The following is a 22,295-nucleotide window of genomic DNA, read 5'->3' as shown; positions in this document are numbered from 1 at the left end:
TGGGGTTTGGGAGCATTCTCTAGCAGACTCTGAAGTGAAATAATGAAGATGGGAAGGGTTATACCAACCACTTCAAATAGGAGAAAACAGGATATGTTAATAATATGCTAGAGACGATAAATGAAACCTTATCTAGCAATGTGATGGCACGTGGTGAATACTCAGTGAAGGAAGACTGAATATAGTTAATACATGATCCGGTTTACATAGTTAACTCTTTTCTTTCTCACTCCTGAATCTTGGGTATGAACATAAAAAAGCTTCTTTCTAGGTTATTTCATACTATGTTATTGCAAATAAAAGAGAAAGGACTGCATCTAAGAGAGTAAGAGAAAGAAAACTAATATTTACTTAATGGCTGCTACATGTGAGACATTGTATTAGTTGCTTTCTTATTTGGTTGGTATAGCAAACAAACTAAATATATCTTACCTTTGTCATACAGATGAAACTAGAGCTCAGAGAAGTGAAAGAGCTTCCCCAAAGTCACAGATCTACTAGTTCAGTCACGATACTTTGTAATGCCAAACTACCCTCAGGACTTGCTTCTTACATGTATGTCTGCCTAACCAAGAACACACCCAGAGTACCTCTGCTTGGAAGAGAGGGTAGAATAGGATATACAATCTAACATTCTCTTCGCCTCTTCCTCCCTCCTTTCTCCCTTACCACTTCTATCCAAGGGGAAGGCATACCTTCGATGTTACACCACTACTTTCTTTCAACACTTCTCAAGAAGTGTTGGACTATAGAGATCAATAGTAAATTTGAATCCAAAGCCAAATTATTTTTCATTTCTGAAATAGTACATAGCTTTAAAAATCCAAGATTAAGTTTTATTACCTCCAAAAATCTTTCTCTAATTATACCTAAAGACATCATTCATTCTTTTGTCCTCTCTTTACCTGGAGGAAGGCCTTCCAACCTACTGAAGTATGAGACTACTTTTCCCATCCAAGTACTAACCAGGCCTGACCCTGCCTAGCTTCCAAGTTCAGACAAGATCGGGTGCATTCAGGGAGTTATGGCCGTAGAGAGTATGAGACTACTTTTAAAGTATGAACTACTGTATGAACCCTCATTTGATATCAGTTGTACTTACAAAGAGACAGTGTTACATAGCAATTAATGACTTGCTAAATGGATCTATTTTGAATAGTGTATAGGTTAATTCATGTAAAGTCCTTAGAATAAAACATTGTCCATGCTGATCACCCAAAAAGGTTTAGTCCAATCTGCTCTGTGAATTGTTTTTTTACATGTGCATTCCTTAGTATTAGCTCACCAGCCATACTGCAAGGGCTGCAAGGCAGGAACTATTTTACCATGTTTGAGTATTAACCTGAGGTGCCCACTATAATGTTAAATAAGCATAATAGATATGCTCAAGAGACAACTAGAAATTGATTAATGGACAAATGTACCTACATTTCTCCAAATGGAGATATTCACCAAACCATAATGAGGATACATGGAGACATGGCTCTAAGAGAAAAATCAAAGTCTCCTACTCTTAGATAATAAGCCATCTGACATGTAAGTAGCTGCCATCTTGAGAACTTATAAAAGTAATGTTATTATTTGATAATATGATAGTATCATTATTTGAGATATGATGCAGTGATAATACCGTTAATCCCCAGCTGGTTTAATCCATAATGTGGATATTAAGGCAGTTACAGTGCACTGGACCAGCATTTTAGAGATGACTGCTTTTAGTGTGCTCATTCATCAAATTAAATAATTTAAACTACTTTAGGAATTTGGAAAAAAAATTCAGTAAAGATAATGCAATGAAACACCATCAAAATTATGTATTGTATGTTAGAAATTACATACCACACATACACATACACAAAGTGAAGTTTCAAAAATATCACCTTATTTATAAGACTTCCAGAAGCCATCATTTAAGACAATATTCTTACTCTATCTGACCCTATCATTTAAATGTACACAGAAAAAAATATTGTATTCTTTATAATCACTGAAATATATAATGTGCTCATTCGCCTGGCAACTACATTCACATAGACATATATCTGAAAAAATCATTAAAAGAGTTTAAAATGTTTTCTACTATGGTGTCTCTGGAAGTATAATCTGTGACTTATAATAAAGTAAATACATAACCTTATGAGGAAACAACTTTAATTTCAATAAGATCACCATGACATGAAGATCTGATTGTGTTTATAAGTTTTTAGCTTCTCTGTGCCTTACTAGACAAGAATGGCTAATTAGTGATGACATATCCAGGAATTTCACCCAGATACTAACTGTATTCATCAGGGTTCTCCAGAGAAACAGAACCAGTAGGAAAGAGAGAGAGAGACAGAAAGAGAGAGAGAGACAAAGTGAGAGATATCAGTCTCTCTATCCTCTCCCACCCAGATATGAATTGGTTCCCATGATTATGGAGGTCATGTCCCAAAGTCAGCAGCAGCAAGCTAGAGACTCTGGAGAACCAACATGCAGTTCCAATTCTAGACTGAAGGCCTGAGAACTGGGAAAGCTAATGATATGAGTTCTAGCACAGAAGCCAGCAGGCTCAAATCCCAAGAGGAGCCAATGCTTCGCTTCAAGGCCAAAGGCCAGTAAACGTCAATGTGTTAGTTCAAATCAGGCAGGCAGGAGGAGTTCCATCTTACTTAGCCTTTTTGTTCTATTCAGGTCTTCAATTGGTTGGATCAGGCTCCCCCATCCAGGAGGACAATCTGCTTTATATGGCAATCTCATCCAGAAACAATCTCTCAGATATACCCAGAATATTGTTTAACCAAATGTCTGGCCCAGTCAAGGTGACACATAAAGTTAACCACCACATCAAGGTAGCACATTAAGTAATGCCTGGTCTTTATTTCAGGGAACATAATCTCTAGGAAGTTTGATAACACAAACTTCCCAGGTTAAGTTATCAAAGACAAATTTTAAACAAAAGGGTCAAATAAATAACAAAATAGACACCATTTATTTTTTCACTTCTATGTTCAGTAAACGTTTATGAGCACCTATATCACTCACTCATTCAGTCAACAAATATTTATTAACTGTGCTGTGGAACAGGCATAGTCATATTCACTGGATCTTCCAGGCATTATACTAAATGAATATAATAATATGGCCCTTGACCCTAAAAACCTTACAGTTTAGATGGGCAAATGAATAAGCAAACAGAATTTACAACTGAATATTACAATTAGGATGCAATTATTAAGTATTAGGTGCCATTAGAGTCCAGGGGTAATTTAATTCCAAGGATACTGGGAAATATTTCTCCATATGTACTTTATTTAAAACTTTACCTAGATATTCATAAATGAGTACAAGGCAGAAGACTTCTTAAAGTCTGAGCTCTTTCAGGATCCTGAATTCCACAATTCAACATTCCCTTTCTGTGAACATACTTTAATGGTGGCATAAAAATGAATCCTCCTTATTTTTTTATATTCAGGGTTTTTCTCCCCAAGTTTTCTACCGTTACAAATAAAAACTGTAAAAGACCTTGAAGTGGCAAGTTTATATTGTCAAAGAGGACAAAGGGAACATGCAACCTGCTTGTTTGGGACATTCAGCACCTGTTTAACGCATTAGCTCATTTTTCATTTTCTCTTTCTGGGTCAGGTATAACGTAGGATTTTTGTTTTTGGTGTGAATTATATAAACTTCCAGATTCTGCCTTTTGTAGCATTATCAGACTTCAACAATGTGTTGGTAGCTTAAAATACATCCAATTTACCAATAGATGAATTTCAAAGTGTTTGATTTGACACTATTCAGCTGACTCTATCAACAATCTCCACCTTCTCAGCAATATGCAAAGTGGTTTCATAAAATGGGAAAAAAGCTACGTATTTTATATTTACCACATACCAGGCATTGTGCTAAATGTTTTGATATGTGATATATCACTTAATTTTTACACAGTCCTGAAAGCAGGGTGTTATTTCTCCAGTTTCTTGCAGATAAAACTTGCCAGTTTCTCTTTTCTCACCTTGATTTCCAAAACTTCTAGTTCAGAGTTAGAGGTCATGACATAGAAAGAATAACATTGAGTTAGAAACTAGGAGATGTAGTTGTAGCGGTGGCTGTGTAACTTGCTGCGTAACTTTCAGTAAGTCACCTACTGTCCATATGATTTAATAAGCTCATGTGGAAAATGATAGTGTGAATACTATGAGAAATGGTGTTTGGATCAAACTCCTCTCAAAGGAAATTTTTGTACAATAAAACTGACTCCTTTGATCAGTGTACCTTATCTTCAAATTCAGGTGTGGGTAAATGACATTTTTGCGAATTGACTCATAGCTTAAAGGCACTTAAGTATAGGATCCTGCTATTTGAAAGAGTACAAAAATTATATTGGATATGAGTGTAGACTCTACATCTAACCTGCTTAGGTTCAAATTTTGGCTTTGCTATTTAAGACCTACATATCTTTGGGCAAATTACTTAAACTGCCTGTGCCCCAATTTCTCTATCTGTAACATTGGGATAACTACTATACCCACCTCACAGGGTCACTGTGAGGATTAAGTGAGTTGACATTTGTGAAAACAGTGTCTGACAACTGGTAGCAGGTCAGCGTGAGCATGTGTTGAGAGCCAAACTGAAGTCTTGGCAATATAAATAGTTGTCTCCTTAATGTACCAATTTTGAACATTTGGACTTTTTGCATATTAGATATTTTTAAGGTGAGGCAAACCAACATAGTCATGAGACTCCTATTAACTCAAAGTCAAACAGAGTTTTAACCCAATCCACAGGATAAAAACTAGACTACTGCTTATTTACGAATCCATAAAGATGAAGAGTGTGATGACATATAAAATAGCTTGCAGCAGTACAAATTTATACAAGTATGATTAAAATCAATGCAGCAATGCCCATCATCAAGCATCTTAAATTATTTTAAAAATCTGACTTAGTAATTGTATTTATTCCATCCTATCCAAAGGAAATAATTTTTAATACAAAAAGACTTATTCCCCAAGATGTTTTAGTTTTAATATTAGAAAATTTAAGGGGAAAAAGCCAAAATATCAAAAGGATGCTTAACTGTTATACAGCAATTAAAATACATTCACAAAGCCTAATATAAATTTAAATTATTCAAATGAAAACTCAGCATGATCACAACTACATTTTAAAAATAAGTCATGTATAAACCAAGGAAGCCAAAATACTGGGAAACTAGGAAAATATACACAAAAATATTAACAGTTTTTACATGTAGTCCTCTGAAACAAAATGTATTTTCTAAAGCTTGTTTTCTAAATTTCTGTTTTTTTCTAATGTATTTCAATGAATACATATTACTATAAAATAAAAACAGAAATATACCAAAATTGTCAAACTTTGGCAATATTTAAAATATGTAACGGGAAACTACTCTGCTAGCGACAAAACTATATATAATGATATATGAATTGATGGCTCCTCTGCTACCACTAAAGTTTTATAACAAAGTTGTCCACATTTAAATAAACAAATGGGCAAACAAAACTGCTTCTCTGCCGCAGATAGACTATCTAGGTAGGAAAAAGGGGTCTGGGAGAGGTGGAGAAAGCCAGAGGGTTCTAGGGAACTGTCCACCAAGGAGGTGCTGACAGGCCCTTGGATTTTGGGTAAGTGTTAGGGCACCCTCTGGAGGCTGGGAGCCCACAACCCACTTTCCCTTTATCTTCTTTTTCCCCCACATCTTTCCCTTCCCATCATTCTGTTTTATTTTCCTTCCTTCCCTGCTCCTTTTTCTGTCTACCTGGTAACTATGCAGATTGGAAGAAGTAACACTTGTAAGACACCTAAGACAGTGCATAGATGTTTAAGAAAAACAAAATTTTTACCCCTTCCTTTTGCTTTTTTAGTTCTTGAACTCATTCCTTTCTCCTTTTGATTCCCTCCTTTTTTTGTTTTTCCATTTTCTTCCATTTTACCCTTCCTTTTACTTTCCTGTTCTCTCTTTTGGGAGAGTCACTGTGTAGAAGGAAGGGAGGCTGCTTTCTAGAAGATGACTCCTTTCCTTTGAGGGGTAGGACAGTTACAAAAATGTCCAAATATTCACTAGAAAAAAACAAGTTTCAGGGATCGATAATAGTTTCAAAAACTTCCCCGTATCCTAATATATAAAAACAATATTAAATATACCTTATGTGTCCTAGGGGCTTCACAGTGGTTCAGTTGAGCTATTATATTAACAAATGGCTATCATGAGAAAGAGAGATGTGCTCAAGTTTTAGCCATGTTTCTTTTTAAATTGTAAATGTTTACAACATAATGTTTTCTATATAGTGAAATGGTTATTACAGTCACATCAATTAACATACCCATGATCTTTGTTACACTCTGTGTATGTGTGTGTGTGTGTGTGTGTGTGTGTGTGTGTAACAGCACCTAAAATCTACTCTTAGCAAATTTCCAGTATACAATACCATATTAGCTACAGTCCTGACACTGTACTTTAAATCTCTAGGTTTATTCATCCCACATAACTGCAACTTTGTGGCAACCCGCATTTTCCAATTTCCTGCCCATCTCCTATAACTATCACTCTACTGAGTTTGTATGTATTCTACCTTTTTTTAGATTCCACATATAAGTGAGGTCATGCCATGTTTCTCTTTCTACCTTCAGTTTATTTCATTTACTGCACTCCGGGGTTATCCACGTTGTTGCAAATGGCAGGTTATCTTTCTTTTTAAAGGTTGGATAATATTCCATTTATAGAATACATATAAATTATCTTTCTATGTAAATATAGGAATATGCCACAATTTCTTCATCTGTCAATGAATGCTTAGGTTGTTTTCATATCTTGGGCATTGTGAATTATTATAATTAGTGTTGCAGTGAAGATGAGAATGCAGATATCTCTCTGAGATAATAAATTCACTTCCTTTGGTTATAAATCCAAAGGAGAATTGCCAGATTCTATGGTAGTTCTATTTGTAATGCATTTAGAAACCTTCACACTGTTTTCCATAATGATCACAGTAACACACATTGTCACCAACAGTATGTATAGGCTCCCTTTTCTCTATAACCTTGGCAACACTAGTTATCTCTTGTCTTTTTGATAATAGCCTTTTAATAGTATGAGATGATATCTCAGTGTGGTTTTGATTCTCATTTTCCTGATACTTAATGATGTTGAGCACCTTTCCATGTACTCATTAGACATTTTAACATCTCTTTTGAAGAAGTGTCTATCCAGGTACCTTGCCTATTTTTTAAAGACATGAGCTATATTTCAATTACATCTTCCTTTTAGTTAAAAGAGTAGGTTGGGCATGATGGCTCACACATGTAATCCCAGCATTTTGGGAAGCCAACGTGGGCAGATCACCTGAAGTCAGCAGTTCAAGACCAGCCTGACCAACATGGATAAATGCCGTTTCTACTTAAAATACAAAAAATTAGCTGGGTGTGATGGCAGATGCCTGTAATCCCAGCTACTCGGGAGGCTGAGGCTGGAGAATTGCTTGAACCCAGGAGACAGGGTTGCAGTGAGCCAGGATCGCGCCATTGCACTCCAGCCTGGGCAACAAGAGCGAAACTCTGTCTAAATAAATAAATAAATGGAATAATTGTAGATAATATTGTAGTTTATGAAGTATTTTTAGAATATTAGGACAAATAACAGATATTCTACCTTTTATGTTTGTATTTTTTTTGTCTTAGAAATATTGGGGAAAAAAAGGGGAATAAAAGAAGGGAGACACACACACGCATGGACTGTGGACCTTTGCAATGCAGCTACAGACAAGATAAAGGAAAGATAAATATTACATATGTTGGGCCTTGAAATTAAATTAAATGCTTTGATCTTTGTGGATGGAGAAAACAGTTTAAGTTGATGCCTATTTTCTGATAATGACATAGAAACTACTGTGAGAAAAAAACACCGCATTTTAAAATACCTCCTTTCCCATGAAAAGTCCATGCCCATAAATTGCCTTGTAGGTGTGATAATGGCATATGAACAGGGGGAAAAAAAGTGGAGAAACTGATATAATAGAAATACTTATTTTGGAACAAGCGTATTTTGGTTTCTGTCATGAGAACTTAAGGTTAGGTGGGATTGTAGGTGATCTGTATTTTAAGAAAGGAAGTGGAATTACTTCCTCAATAGATTTGCAATTAATTCCTGGAAGGAAGAATTGGTGATGTACTTAACATTTGTATCTCTAATGCCCATCACAGTGTCTAGCACAGAAAAACACTCCATGTTACATTCATAGGTCATATAGTCAGTTAACTAAACTGAATAGCAATAGGGAGGACCCTGGGGATGGCTAAGTAACAAAAGAAAATAACTTTTGAGTTTCTAGCTTGAAGGCTCAAATTACTCAGCATCCTTTAAGTCATTCTGAGATAATTGGAGCAAACAGTTATTTTGAAACTGACAGTCTGGCCTACACAAGAAAATGTTTTTAGACTGCCATGTAAATATATTTCAGAAAAGGAAATAAATATACATCTTAATAATCTTATTTTCACATGTATTAGGTAATCTTGAAATGACTGCAGGTTTTTAGAGGATCCTTTCTGAAACCTGTGTCTCCATGATTTTTTCAATAATTCTTAAATCCCATTTTATTCCTAAAAGATGCAACTAAAATCTTTATTTTATATTTTTCTTTAAACAAATATTGGAAGAAATGTAATCATCTGCCATATCACTTAACTTTGAGACCAAAGGGGACAAGAGCTTTTTATTGCCATGTCTCCAGTGTGTAGCATTTCTTGTGTGCTCAATGAATATTTGCTGATCAAATGATCAAATGGAATAATAGTATGATTTGTTCATTAAGTTTCAGAGATGTACTTCATTTTATGAATGTCATGTCAATATACAAATGGTTTCTATATTTTACATAAACAGCATAGAGCAGAAAAAAATAACGTTGGGAAAAGTAATGATTGATTTCATAATAAGGATGAAGAATTTATCAAAAGAACTCTCTTAATAACAGTGGGAGCAGTTTATCCTATAAGTAACAAGCCCCTCCTCAGTGAAGCTGTGAAAATAATCAAGGCCATATAAAAGCAACAAACATTTTATGAATGTAAACATAGTAAGTACTGCACGGATCTCATTTAAATGTTATTTCTCACAAAGACATAGTAATATATACTGCAGTAGCTATTACTGTGCCCACTTTACATATAAGGAAACTGAGACTTACGCAAATCATATCGATAGTAAATATAAAATTTAGCTTTGAAACCTAAGCCTGCCTGTGAGGTAAATTTTTCATATTGTATTCTGTTGTCATCTGTCAGATAGTGTTGAAGTGTAGGAGGAAGTCTACAGAAGAAAGTTCTAATATTGTTACCATATTTCAGATTAGAAAATGGAATCCTTATATATATATAATAATCTATAATTAACCATCTGTTAAGTATGATTACAATAAGATAATTGATCCCATTATAAAGGGCTTTGAGACTTATCTTACTGAAATACTTTGCAAAATAGGACATGTTAGACTCTCTACAAGTGTTATTTTATTTTCATATAATATTAATTTATTTTTCAAGAAACAATGTCTGCCAATACACATGATGCAGCTGTTTCACTCTACTGGCATGAATCTCTCTCATAATGTGAATTTTTTAAACCAGAACATCAAAAAGAAGAGTACATAAAGGAAGTTAAACTAATGTATTTCCTTAGCCTTAAAAATGCATGTGCTTGTAATTATTTCAATTCCTCCAATGTGGTTTGAAAATCAGGGGAAAACATAATAGCAAAAAAAGAAACTTCTTTGTAAATGAACTTGAAGGGTTGAATGCATATTCAACAACATTCTCTACACCAATAGCTTCTCTTATTTGATTATTAGCTCGTGTTTAATTTCCTTTGACAAATCATTCACCTTTGTTAATAATCATTTAGCACAGCAAAGCAATTATTGTAAGTTCATGGGAATAGATTTTAAACAGTATCCATTGTAAAGATGCTACTGTAAATGCAATTAGGAGGGAGAATAAGAGCATGAGGTAGGGGTGTCAGGTCATATGGGAGAGAATCTAACCTCTCAGTTATTGGTACTGTTCATTCACATACATCTTCGTGACAGTGATGAACACACAAACCGTCAGTGATTCTAAGAACTCTTCGGGGTTTCAAAAGGAACAACCAGCTACTCTTTAGTATGGGCAATATATTTTTTTAACTAACCCTAAAGTATAACCTATCAAACTCAATAAAAAAACCAAAAATCTCTGGCATTATCATTCAACAACTTCATGAAAGACATAATCAGAGATTGTTAGATCTGGTGGGATAACAACTCAGAGATAATCTCATCCACAACCCTAATTTTACAGAAGAAAATCTGAGGCCCAGAGAAGACAGATTCTCTAGACAAAACCAATATAAGACTTAAAATCCTGACTCCTAATTTTCTGTTAAGCCTACACCTCCTCTGAGCACTATACATGAAGTTCAACGTGTGTGTTTCATTAACTTTACTGCCCGAGGTGCTTGCCAGCTGTCCAATCCAATCTCTGATGTTATCTTTAAGAAAAAAATAGGTACAATGTAATATTTATTCACTCCAGAAAAGTCAAATTTTAGTTATTTCAGATGAAGCAAGCTCTGTCCCTCTTTTTTTCCTCTCTCTCTCCTTACAGAGTCACCATAGTAGCCACATGAAGTGTTTTACATAAATAAGCTAGACATATCCACCAGCTTTTCACAGCAAAAAGAAGTAAAGACTTGTACCTTACAGTAATAGGACATGCACTCAGACCATTAACGGGCTAAAACTGTGCAAACATCAAGTTCTACGCATCTTTTTCAGGGAGTGGATCATCAGGCCCAAGAAGGAAGTACCATTAATATATTTCAGAAAAGGAGCAATGAATGATAACCTGTTTTAAAAACCTTCAAACCTCATTTCTTTGGGAGCACCAATCACCTTTACAAAAATCTAGGGTGGGAGAGTTTTTCACTACAAACTTCACTGAGTAACTGCGCCACCTCTTGATAACATTTGTTTGTTGATTTAAAGTGGATTTTATCAAAGTGGAAAGCACACAACACAACTGGGGGCAACCTGAGCCTAGCTCCAGATTTTCTGTCTAAAATAAAAATAAGCTCTTTATCTTAAAAAATGTCAAATAGCAAACTGATGTGTTCCGTTTCATCTGGAGTTCATCGACTACCCCACTTACCCCTGCTGGTTGGCCCAGTGGGTTGGAGCTCTAGGTGATAGTAACCTGAGATGAGTTCAGGAGCTCCCAAATCAGCAGCCGGGAACCCAGTCAGTAGCTAAATGCATAAGAAGATCTCAAGCAGAGAGCCACCCAAGGTGCCCCATTTCCCAGCCGCATCTGCTCTTACAGCCACTGCATGTTAGAGACCAGGGTCCCATCACCACTGAGTTATCAGCCCAACATCGGACACCGGAAAATCAGAGCGATCTCTTGGCCCCCAAACCCAGCTGGCTCCCAGAGAGGGCAGAGCAGTCCCAGCTTCCGTCACTCTCCCAACAGGCATAGACATAAACAAGCAACAAAAGGAATTGTTCTCTCCCCCGAGGGAGGCAACATGCATTAAAGAGACATGAACCTCGTCCTACCTTGCATCCAAACATCAACGATAAAGTGTTGTTGGTGCAAGCAACTTTGCAGTGGCAAATCATTGGTGTAAAACAGTCAGGGTCCTTAACAACAGGGGACATTCCTTCCGGGCTGCGGCAGTGGCAGCTCGCTGGGGGACCCGAACGCGGTGCTCGCCGGGCACATGGAGCGACAGCCTAGACCGAGCTGCCGCTTCGATCGCTGCCCCCTGCGCCCGCCGTGGCCATCCCGGAGCCCCGGTGGAAGCAACGCCGCGGGCAAGTACCGAGAGTCTCGGGGTCTCCCTTCCCTGGGGAACGAGGCGTGTGGGGGGAGGGACAGAACCAAGAAAGGATTTTTCTCCCTATGGTGAATTTAGGGGAGGTAAAATAAAAATAAAATAAAACAAAAATAAACCATAAAAAATAAAAGGAAGCGAGGCACTTAGAGGAGGGTTCAAAGGAGGTGGGGCAGTATTAGCATGTAAAAGGATGTGCCCGCCTACTCTCCCCAGTCACAGAAGATTGTCATGCGAGCTGAAGGGGGCTGAAATTATTCCCTCTGAAGAAGAAGAAGCGGGGGGGGGGGGGGGGGGACATACTGCAGCTCCCAATTTGGTAAAAAGCCAGTGGCTTGCTGCAAACCAGAGTCACTGTGGGGAGCGCTGGCTGGGCAAGTGGGGTAGGAGGGAGGGGCTGAGGTAGGGAGGAAGCGCGGTGTTCGCCAGCCTGGCCCTGCCTTTGGGTGCTCTTGGTGCCACCAAGGAGTCCCCAGCGTAGGAACGCGGGACCTCTCCACGCTGACGTGACCCCGAGACCACATTTGGTCCCCACCGCTACAGCTGCCTGAGGATAGAAGACGTAGGAGGCCGAGTTCCCAGGAAGGGGAGGCCCTCGCGCAGCCCTGCAGGGAGCATCCTCCCAGCCCGGGGACCACAGCCTGCCCAGGGCGGATGGCCAGCAAAGGAATCTAGGGTAGAAAATGGGCTCAAAAGGATTTCACTGGTGCCCTAAGCCTCTGAATTCTGGGTCAGCGAACCTACTGAACCTACTCACTCCCTGGGTCGGGAAGTGGCCTCAGAACCAAGGCTTTATTTGATAGAACATTTGTCAAACTCAAAAAAAAAGAGTCTGCCCCTTCCCCACCTTGATGTCTTTGAGGCTCCAGGAAACCTCAGAAGTGGTATTTATATTGTTCCGGAAGTATGAATGACACGACTGATGAATGCTTTATTATTTGTTTGTTTTGTTTTTTGTTTTTAACCGAGGCTGTCAAAATTGCAAAAAGACCAAAAAAAAAAAAAAAATCAGCATGTGGCTGGCTGGCACAGCTGCAAAACTGCTTATTGAAGACAAAAACAAATGTGATAAGAAGGGTGTGGGGGTAGGAAGAGGGTAAAACTAGCACTCTTTGGGTGCCACCTGGGTGCCTGGCACTATGCCTCACAGATGGTTGGGGGAAAGAGAGCAAAACATTAGAGTTTGGAATGAGATTCTGGCTCTGGTGCTAGATGTGGCTTTGTATAAGTCACTTATATTATGCGAACCCCTGTTTGCTTACCTATAACTAATGGTATTAACCCCTAACCTACAGAGTTGTCAGGAAGACTGGACAGATACAGTGAACAACACATTCCTATGGTAAGTCCCAGCACATGGTAGTTGCTTTTAACTTATATAGCTTATTTCATTTTTTAGCTTAAGAGGTAGACATTATTGGACACATTTTTTCCTAGGGGAAGAAAATGAGCATCTTAATGTTATATCATTTGCTCAAGTCACATAGTCAATAAGCGATGAAGTTTACGTTCAAAGAAAAATAGAGGAGGAGAGTTTAAAAAACAACATCATGAGAAACAAAACACACTTCTCCAGAAACATGTTCCAAAGTCTTCAGATTTATTTGGGAAGGATCAGGATTGCCACATTCACATGAATGTGATCATTCCAAAAGACTCTTTTTAATTGGGTACTAAACTCAGAGATCCCACCTGAAATATAGCAAGGTCATAGTCCTAAATATCCATGGCAAACTGCCAGAACGATATCTTCCTGATGTAGTTCCATCAGAATGCCAGACCACTTATATTCTAAACTAATATGAGCCTCAATAGCATGATGTGCTTCTTCCTTAGAAAGCTTAAATGTGTTGGTAAGAGCAAAAGAACACATCAACTTGCAAACGATTTAGCCAAAGACAGTGCCTTATAAACTTTGTTTCCCTTACCCATGTCCAAAACACTCTCCTCTCATCTCCCAAGTTAATGGAAAATGAACCTGATTATGTCATAGTTCTGTAGGATGTTTATTATAAATACGGATTATGAAGCCCAACCCTACATTTCATCCCACAGGCCAGTAGAATGTCAATAAATCTATATCTAAATCAGCCCTCTTGTGAGAAGAATCCACGTCCTTCTTATGAAATAAGACTTCTCTGAAGAGAAATCAGTATGAAACAAAGTATGAGCAAAAATCATCATGGAAAGACCCTTAGAGTTGAGTTATACCTGGTTCTAACTGTAGAGGGCAGCCATGCCTAAGGTTTTGGGATTCTTACACTAAGTGCAGGAATCCTTGCCTAGTAGATTTATCCCTTAGGAATCAAAACCGATTCAACCTAATGAATACCTGGAACGTGCTGGGATGCAGGAGATCTAATCTATATGTTCTTAAACATACTGGGTCACATTTTAGGAGCAAAACTCTGGTCTGAGGCCTTCTGTGGAAATTTAAAGTCACATTTATAGATTAAGTATATCCCTTACCATTTTATTCCTTTATGTTAACATAAAATGTGTGATTGTGTGAGGAGCACTTCCACCTACAGAGCATCTATAATTATGGCTGGTTTTTCCAAAAGAGAATAGATTCTAAAAAAGTTGTACAATATTTCCCTTATTCATTAGCCTATAATTTGTATTTCAAACACCTCAAAAGTATTGTATGCTCTATATTGTGATGTTCCAATAATATCTAACACAGTCTTTCCCTAATGAATTACTCAAGCTAAGGCTGACCTCCTATTCTAGGGCAGCATTAAGGCTGCTATGTTCAAGTTATTCCTCATTTTACACTTTGTGCTACTTTAGATTGATAAAGCCAAATGACAAAACATAAAACAAAATGTATGTTTCATTTTCTTTATTTTTTATGTTTCATTAATGAGTTCATTTCTCTATATGTATGTGTGTGTGTGTGTGTGTGTATATATATATATATATATATCTGTTATCTGTTTATTTCTATTAGATAAAATGCTTTCCCTTAATTCTTGTTTCCAAATAATAACTCTGGGCTAAATTGAAGGGAGGATGAGGAGGAAAGTGGTTTCCATGACAATGCATTCCATAGAGCCAGTAACCACTATGGTTAAAATAAATGAATCACTGTTACCTTAAGATATAAACACATTTCATTATTGGTTTGAAAAGCACTAATTTGAGAGTGTACTGCATGGGGGTGTACTGCAATATTTTTAGGAGATATTACTAGGAAATGTAAGGAGATGACACATTCATTTTTATAGTAAAAATAACTGCCCTTAATTAGACATTTCAATGATTGATAACATTTATGGTTCCTCCTAATAATTATCACTTGTATAAAATGATGCATTACAACAATACACTATTAAGAATCTCTCCTAATGACAACTTTCCTCAAAATGGACTCATAATTACAAAAAATAGGATTATCAATAAATGTAACCAGGGCTTAATTTTAATCATTTATTTATTATTGTTTTACTTAATCAGAAACTGGGACACAGTAAGAGGCATTAGCTAGTTATTCATCTTTTTTTCTTTGCTGATCCTTTTCATAGCAATTTTTAAAAAGACATTGTTCATGTTGCAAGGGAAAAGAGCAGATTGGCTGCTAGGAGCCATGCTGCTACTTCCTACTCTCGGTGTGACTTCAAGCAAGCTACTCAGCCTCTCTGAATCTCAATTCCCTTTTTTATTAAGATAAAATAGGTACAGTAGATTATTCTTTCAGAGGGAGTAAAGATAAAATATTGGTAACAGTAAAATAAGAGACCATGGCTTGAGTGATAGAATTGAAATTTGAAGTCAAGCCATCTGATTTGAAGATCTAAGCTCCTAATAAGTAGACTATCCCAGCTATCACTTATAGCTAACACATCCCAATTTTTCATCTATTCTCTATGATACTGTTTGCTATTTAGTAACTCTTTGAGGGAATTCTTCCCTATGACCCCTATTAAGAAAGCATAATCTTTAGGTAACACATGAACTTTGGAGACAATTAGACGACGTAAGGTTTTGTCATTATTAGCTGTGTGATTTCAATCTTTAAATCCCTTTCCTTCTTTTTTCCCACTGTAAATTGAAATCCACTTGTGTTCATTTAATGTTTAGTAGACATGTCTTCATACAAGTGAAACACTGTATTTTTATCATTGAGTTTCCTGAAATATGTAAGGCAGAGAGGCATGTGAATGTCCTTCTGCCATCAATGAGTTTACAAACCAGTTGAAAAGGTTACTGTGAAATAAAAGTAACAGAAACTTTATAACTGTAAGAAAATATACGTAATTAAGAACTAATAAATGTACTCAAAGTCCAATGAATGCTCGACCAATCTAGTTAGTTTATCTAAGCTACCATTTTTTAATCCATAAAATGGTGATAATCCTATAGCATTGCTATAAGGCTTAAATGAGATAATGTATTGCAAAATGCCTGTCATCTTTATCTGGTTTGTATTAGGCACTCAGTAAATTAGAAGGGCTTTGTGTCACCTTTCTGCTTTTTTTCAGTGCACGTTAACAGAAAATAATAAACCTATTAGATTCACCCAATATGTATAATCTCTTTATACTGAACAATACTAAGTCTTTAACCTTTCTTCCCAAGTTTTACCGTCTCAGATCCTTTCTCAGACTTTCCATATTCCTCTTACTGAAGAACACACAACTGCAATGATACTTTGTCACACTCCGTATAAATGGACTTTAATATCCATCACGTTCCCCCATAATTGTTAACCCTTTGTGTTTACTTAATTTCTAAGTTCTCTATGTCCACTCACCTGCCCCTAAGTATAGATTCCTTTGAGCTAGTCATATGTAAAGACTGGTTGGCTTTTGTAGAGTCATACTTAGCATGTTTGCATGAACTTCATTTGAAATAGTTTTCTTATTTAGTTGATTAGTCAATAAATAGATGAATAAAGAACCAGTAAATAAGTGATCTTGGCCAGGCTTTCCACTGCTTCCACTTAGGCCCTAGGTGAAATATTGTGAAGATCTTTGAGTACTGACCCAGCTCCCTTCCCTGCCACCTCCTAGTTGGAAGTAGTATACTCTCTATTGAAGAAATGCCAGCCCATTCATTCTGAATCAATTTTGACATTTTATTTCAGCAGCAAGCATTTTCTGAAATAATTATTGCCCCCTCAAAATTTTGCCTTTGAGACTTCTCATGACAGTCACTTTCAACCTTGTTGCCATTTTGACAAAGCAACTCCAAAATACCACCCTCTATACCGCCTGTGAGAATTTTCTTTGTGGCAAAATACAAATAGAACAAGATACCTTCTTAGGCCTTAATGCTCAGCAAATTTGATGTCAGTGTTGGAATAATAAAGTTCGGGTCTATGTTCCTCCAGTCCTACTTTGGACACTTGCTATGCAATTCTGAGTTACTTAATCTGAAAGTTAATTTTCTCAACCACTAAAAAACCAAAGGAGGTTGTTGAATAATAATACCTATATCACAGGATTCCTATGAGAATTAACTAAAATGCCACATGTAAAAGTACCTATCAAAGTGCTTGGCACATTTACTAATGAATGCTTAATACTACTCATTTGTTCACTCACTCATTATTTTATTCATTCATTCATTACACACCAAAGCTAGCCAAGAAACTTTATTTAAAACAAATGTCAGCCAAGCACAGCAAAATTCCTGTGAAATCACTAATTCTATTTTTATATTGTGCTTGCCCATCTGTGAAACAAAGGCAAATTGATCATTGTCAAAAACATATACTAAATCAGAGTTCAACTTTGAAAGCAGCAATTCATGGGAGGACCGACAAGAACATGGCTCATTTTAAATGGCTTTATTTTGTCACTGTGTGCTTCTCTACTACAAACAGACTTTCCTTATCAGCTCCTTTTCATCTGAACAATAGATGACTCTTCTAGCTGCATGAACTAAATGAGGTGTTTTACAAACCCCCAAGAACACCACTCTATTATGTCACAAGAAAGGTCCCTCAGCTAATCATACACTAAGTTGAATGATTACATGATTATAGGACTGAAACAATCATCCCCTAAAACTGTGAAGACATCAGATTTCTTGTACAATCTCCAGCTATATATCACAGATTTAAGATAATGATAGCATTAACACTTTTTCTCTTAATGATCTGCAAGCATAATGGTTAAAGTCCTCCCTAGATTCTTATGTTCAGTTTGGTTAAAATAAGATTATTATAAGAAAACTATCTTTTGGTACAGTGTGTAAGTTAGTCCTATTACAAGAATGCTGTGCTTTCTTCCTTTAATACAAGGACAGTCAATCTCAAAAGTGATGATTGGAAGATGTGCATTGTATTTGCTTTAGTTGCATCTGATCATGGAATAACTTTGTTTCATTGATCATGTTAGCACATTAACTTTATATCCCCTCTTTTGGTTACCAATTAGATACTTTTTTTTTTTTTTAAGATGGAGTCTCGCTCTGCCACCAGGCTGGAGTGCAGTAGCACAATCCCGGCTAACTGCAATCTCCCAATCCCTGGTTCAAACGATTCTCCTGTCTCATCCTCCTGAGTAGCTGGGGTTACAAGCACATGCTACCACGCCCAGCTAAAATTTTTTATTTTTATTTTTAGTAGAGGTGGGGTTTACCATGTTGACCAGGTTGGTCTCAGTCTCCTGACTTTGCGTTCCACCCTCCTTGGCCTCCCAAAGTGCTGGGATTATAGGCGTGAGCCACTGTGCCCAGACTCAAAAACATATTATCAAGTATCTACTATGTGCTAGATACTAGGCCAAGCCCGGGATGCAGTGCTTAAGTACAGACCAATGCATTGCTGGTCTCATGGAGATTACATACCAATGGAGAAGGCAGATTGGGATAAGTGCTTTGAGGAGAGCCACATGGCTCTATAAAAGCTCATGTAGGGGGATCTAATCTAAAAATAAAGATAGAGAAGGCATAATGGGGACAGTGATTACTGAGTTGAGATTAAAGAAAATAAGTGGATATTAACCAGACAAATAGAGGAGGGAAAAACATCTCAAATAGAGGGAATAGAATATACAAAGAATATGTGGTACCAGCAAACAAGGAATATGGGAAGGACTGAGATAAACAGAACATAGAAAACAAAGGAAACATCAAGTGAGCAGAGGCTGAAGAAGAAAGCAGAGGAGAGACTATACAGATTGTATTTAAAACATTTGCTCTTATTCTAAAAGCCTTAGGAAACTACATAAGAAATATTTTAAAGCAACTTTATTGGCATATAAGTGACACACAATAAACTGTAAATATTTGAAGTATAAATGTGGTAATTTTCAACATATATATACATCTGGGAAACCACTGACATAATCAGGATAATAAACACAGCTATCACCTTCAAACATTTCCATGTGCCCCTTCGTAAACTTCACCCCTCACTCTTTCCCAATTCCCCATCTCAAAGCATTCACTCATCTGCTTTCTGTCACTAAAGATATATTTGCATTTTCAAGAGACTGATACAAATAAAATCATACAATATGTGTTTTGGGTCTGAATTTTTTCTATTCAACATACCTATTTTGAGGTTTATCTAGGCAGTTGCACTTGCCAATAGTTCACCTCTTTTCTTCTTGCCGAGTAATATTGTAAAGATATATAATATGATGTGTTTATATTTGTTGAGAACATTTGGGTTGCTTCCGTGTTGAAGTTATATAGCTGCTATAAATAAGTCTCTGTATGGACTTACTTATTTCCTTTTCTTTTGCAGTGGAGTTGCTTAATAACATGATGAATATGTGTTTATATTTTAAGAAACTGTTAAACTGTTTTTGCAAAGTTCTTGTCTCATTTCAAATTCCCATAAGCAGTGTATGAGAATTCTAGATCCTTCACATCTTCACCATCATCCAGTATTTCAGTCATTTTAATTGTAGCCATTCTAATAGATGTATAATAGTACCTCATTGTAGTTTTAATTTGCATTTCCTTAATGACTCATTGTGTTGAACATCTTTTCATGTTTTTTTTTTTTTTGGTTATCTTTGGTAAAGTATTCAAATCTTTTACTTATCTTTAAAATCGAGTTGTTTGTTTCTAAGTTTTAAGAGTTTTTATATAGTCTAGATTCAAACCTATATTAGATATATGTTCCATATATTTTTTCCCAGTCTGTGGTTTGTCTTTTCATTCTTAACAGTGTCTTTTGAATACCAGAAGTTTTTAGTATTGATGAATGTAATTTATTATTTTTTTCTGTTATGGCTCATAACTTTAATTTCATATCCAAGAAATGAAACCCAAGGTTACAAGGATGTTCTTCTCTTATTTCTTCTAGAGGTTTTGTAGTTTTACATTTTTACCTATGATCATTTTTGACTTAGATTTTGTGTATGGTATGAGGTATGGATCCAAGTTCATTTTTTTTTTTGCACCTGTATATTCAATTGTTCCAGTATTATTTGTTGAAGCAATCCTTTTCCCATTTAATTGTATGTCTTTGTAAAAATTAAGTTGTCCTTATATGTATGGTTTAATTTTGGATTCTATATTCTATTAATCTATTTTCCATCTTTCTACCAATACTATATTTTGGTTACTACAGCTTTATAATAATTCTTGAATCAAGATAGTTTTGACCTCCAACTTTGTTTTCTTTTTTGCAGAGCTGTTTTTACTTTCCTCGGTACTTTAAAATTTCATACAAAGTTTAGAATTAACTTTTTAATTATATACCTACAAAAATTTCAACTGGAATTTTGATTGTTTTGAATTGTGTTGAATCTCTAGATTATCTTAGAAAGAATGAACATCTTAATGATACTGATTCTTCCAACCCATTAGAAAAGTATCTCTCTACTTTTTACATCTTCTTTAATTTAATTTTATTATTATTATTATTATTATTATTTTGAGACAGAGTTTCGCTTTTGTTACCCAGCCTGGAGTCCAATTACGCGATCTCAGCTCACCGCAACCTCCGCCTCCTGGGTTCAGGCAATTCTCCTCCCTCAGCCTCCTGAGTAGCTGGGATTACAGGCCCACGCCACCATGCCCAGGTGGCTCAAGCCTGTAATCCCAGCACTTTGGGAGGCCGAGGCGGGTGGATCATGAGAGATCGAGACCATCCTGGTCAACATCGTGAAACCCCGTCTCTACTAAAAAAAAAAATACAAAGAATTTTACTCAGCAATATTCTATAATTTTCAATGTACTGATTTTTTTTTCACATATCTTATCAGATTTATTCCTAGGTATTTCATATTTTATACTATTCTAAATGGAATTCTTTTATTGATTTTAATTTCTAACTGTTGTCAGTATGTAAAAATACAAATGTTTAATTAATTATCCTTTTAATCTGCAACTCTGCTAAACTCACCTACTAGTCTGGTAGCTTTTTAAATAGATTTTTTCAGATCATGACATGTCAACTGTAAACAAAACGAGTTTTACATATTCCTTTGCTTCTTTTTCTTTACCTATTGGGCTGGCTAAAACATCCAGAACAATGTTGCATGAAATTAGTGAAAGTGGATATCCCTGTCTTGTTCCTGATCTTAAGGGGAACATATTCAGCTTTTCACCATTAAGTATGACGTTAGCTACAGGATTTTCACATATGTTCCTCATCAGGTTGAAGAAACTCCCCTCTATTTGTACTTTGCTAAGAGTTGTTTTTTGTTTGTTTGTTTGTTTTGTTTTTAATCAGGAATTATTAGATTTTGTCACGTGGTTTTTCTATGCCTGAGATTCTTTTAGGTGATTAATATGGTAATTTTTTAATGCTAAACAATCCTGTATACTACAGTGCTTTTTGTAACTCTAGCTTGGATACATGCCTCTAGAGTTCAGTGTAACCTGGGATAGAAATATAAACTTATGAAGTGTCTGTTAATAGGTTTTGTTAAAGGCTTAGAAACAGACGATATCAACCAATCTGAGAGACAAGCATGAGAAGAAAAAATTACCTAGAATCAGGCTTTGAAGAACTCTAGTTCTTTCTTTTTTCTTTTCTTTTCTTTCTTTCTTTTTTTTTTTTTTTGCCTTTTAAAAAATACCAGGAACCTTTTTTTCTTAGTAGCTACTCTATTGATTCTGCTTAATAATTACATAATACATCATTTTTCAACAGTGTATATAGCATCTAGATTTGGCCTTAGTTGGTGCCAGAGAGGCAGCAAGGTGGTGAGATAAAATAAATATTGCAAAGAGAAAAAAAGAACTAAGGACATCATAACAACAATATGTGTGGTTCTTACAATTAGCCATCCTCTTGATTTCAATATACTAGGTATTCTGTTTCATTCATTTGTTTCTCAATAGAGAGACATTTCCCATATGATTTTATAAAATTATAATTTTTGAGATATTAAAATGTTAGTAGATGAAGAGATCAAGAAAAAGGCCAATATTATTTATCAGCAGGTAAATGAAAATTAAACCACAATGAGATATCACTATACACCAATTGGAATGGCTAAAACTTGGAAAT

At 36.1% G+C, this 22,295-nt stretch overlaps 1 protein-coding gene across 31 annotated transcripts in view; it reads right to left on the bottom strand.

Moving 5' to 3' along the window:
• Positions 1–22,295, bottom strand: part of DLG2 (discs large MAGUK scaffold protein 2) — a 2,299,762-nt gene that overhangs the window by 1,283,409 nt on the left and 994,058 nt on the right. For 5 of the 31 annotated variants that reach the window (XM_035264066.3, XM_054241383.2, XM_054241387.2 and 2 more), the window contains exon 1: positions 11,592–11,858. The exons of the other annotated variants lie outside the window; for them this stretch is intronic. In XM_035264066.3, the coding sequence (XP_035119957.1) occupies positions 11,592–11,693 (102 nt within the window). In that variant the 5' untranslated portion in view covers positions 11,694–11,858. Of the gene's footprint in view, positions 1–11,591; positions 11,859–22,295 lie in introns of those variants that run through there. 31 annotated transcript variants of the gene reach the window in all.

This window comes from Callithrix jacchus, chromosome 10, assembly GCF_049354715.1.
Source record: "Callithrix jacchus isolate 240 chromosome 10, calJac240_pri, whole genome shotgun sequence".
Classification (NCBI taxonomy): domain Eukaryota; kingdom Metazoa; phylum Chordata; class Mammalia; order Primates; family Cebidae; genus Callithrix; species Callithrix jacchus.
Note: the sequence above shows the minus strand (reverse complement) of the source record. Positions and strands in the feature narration are given on the sequence as shown.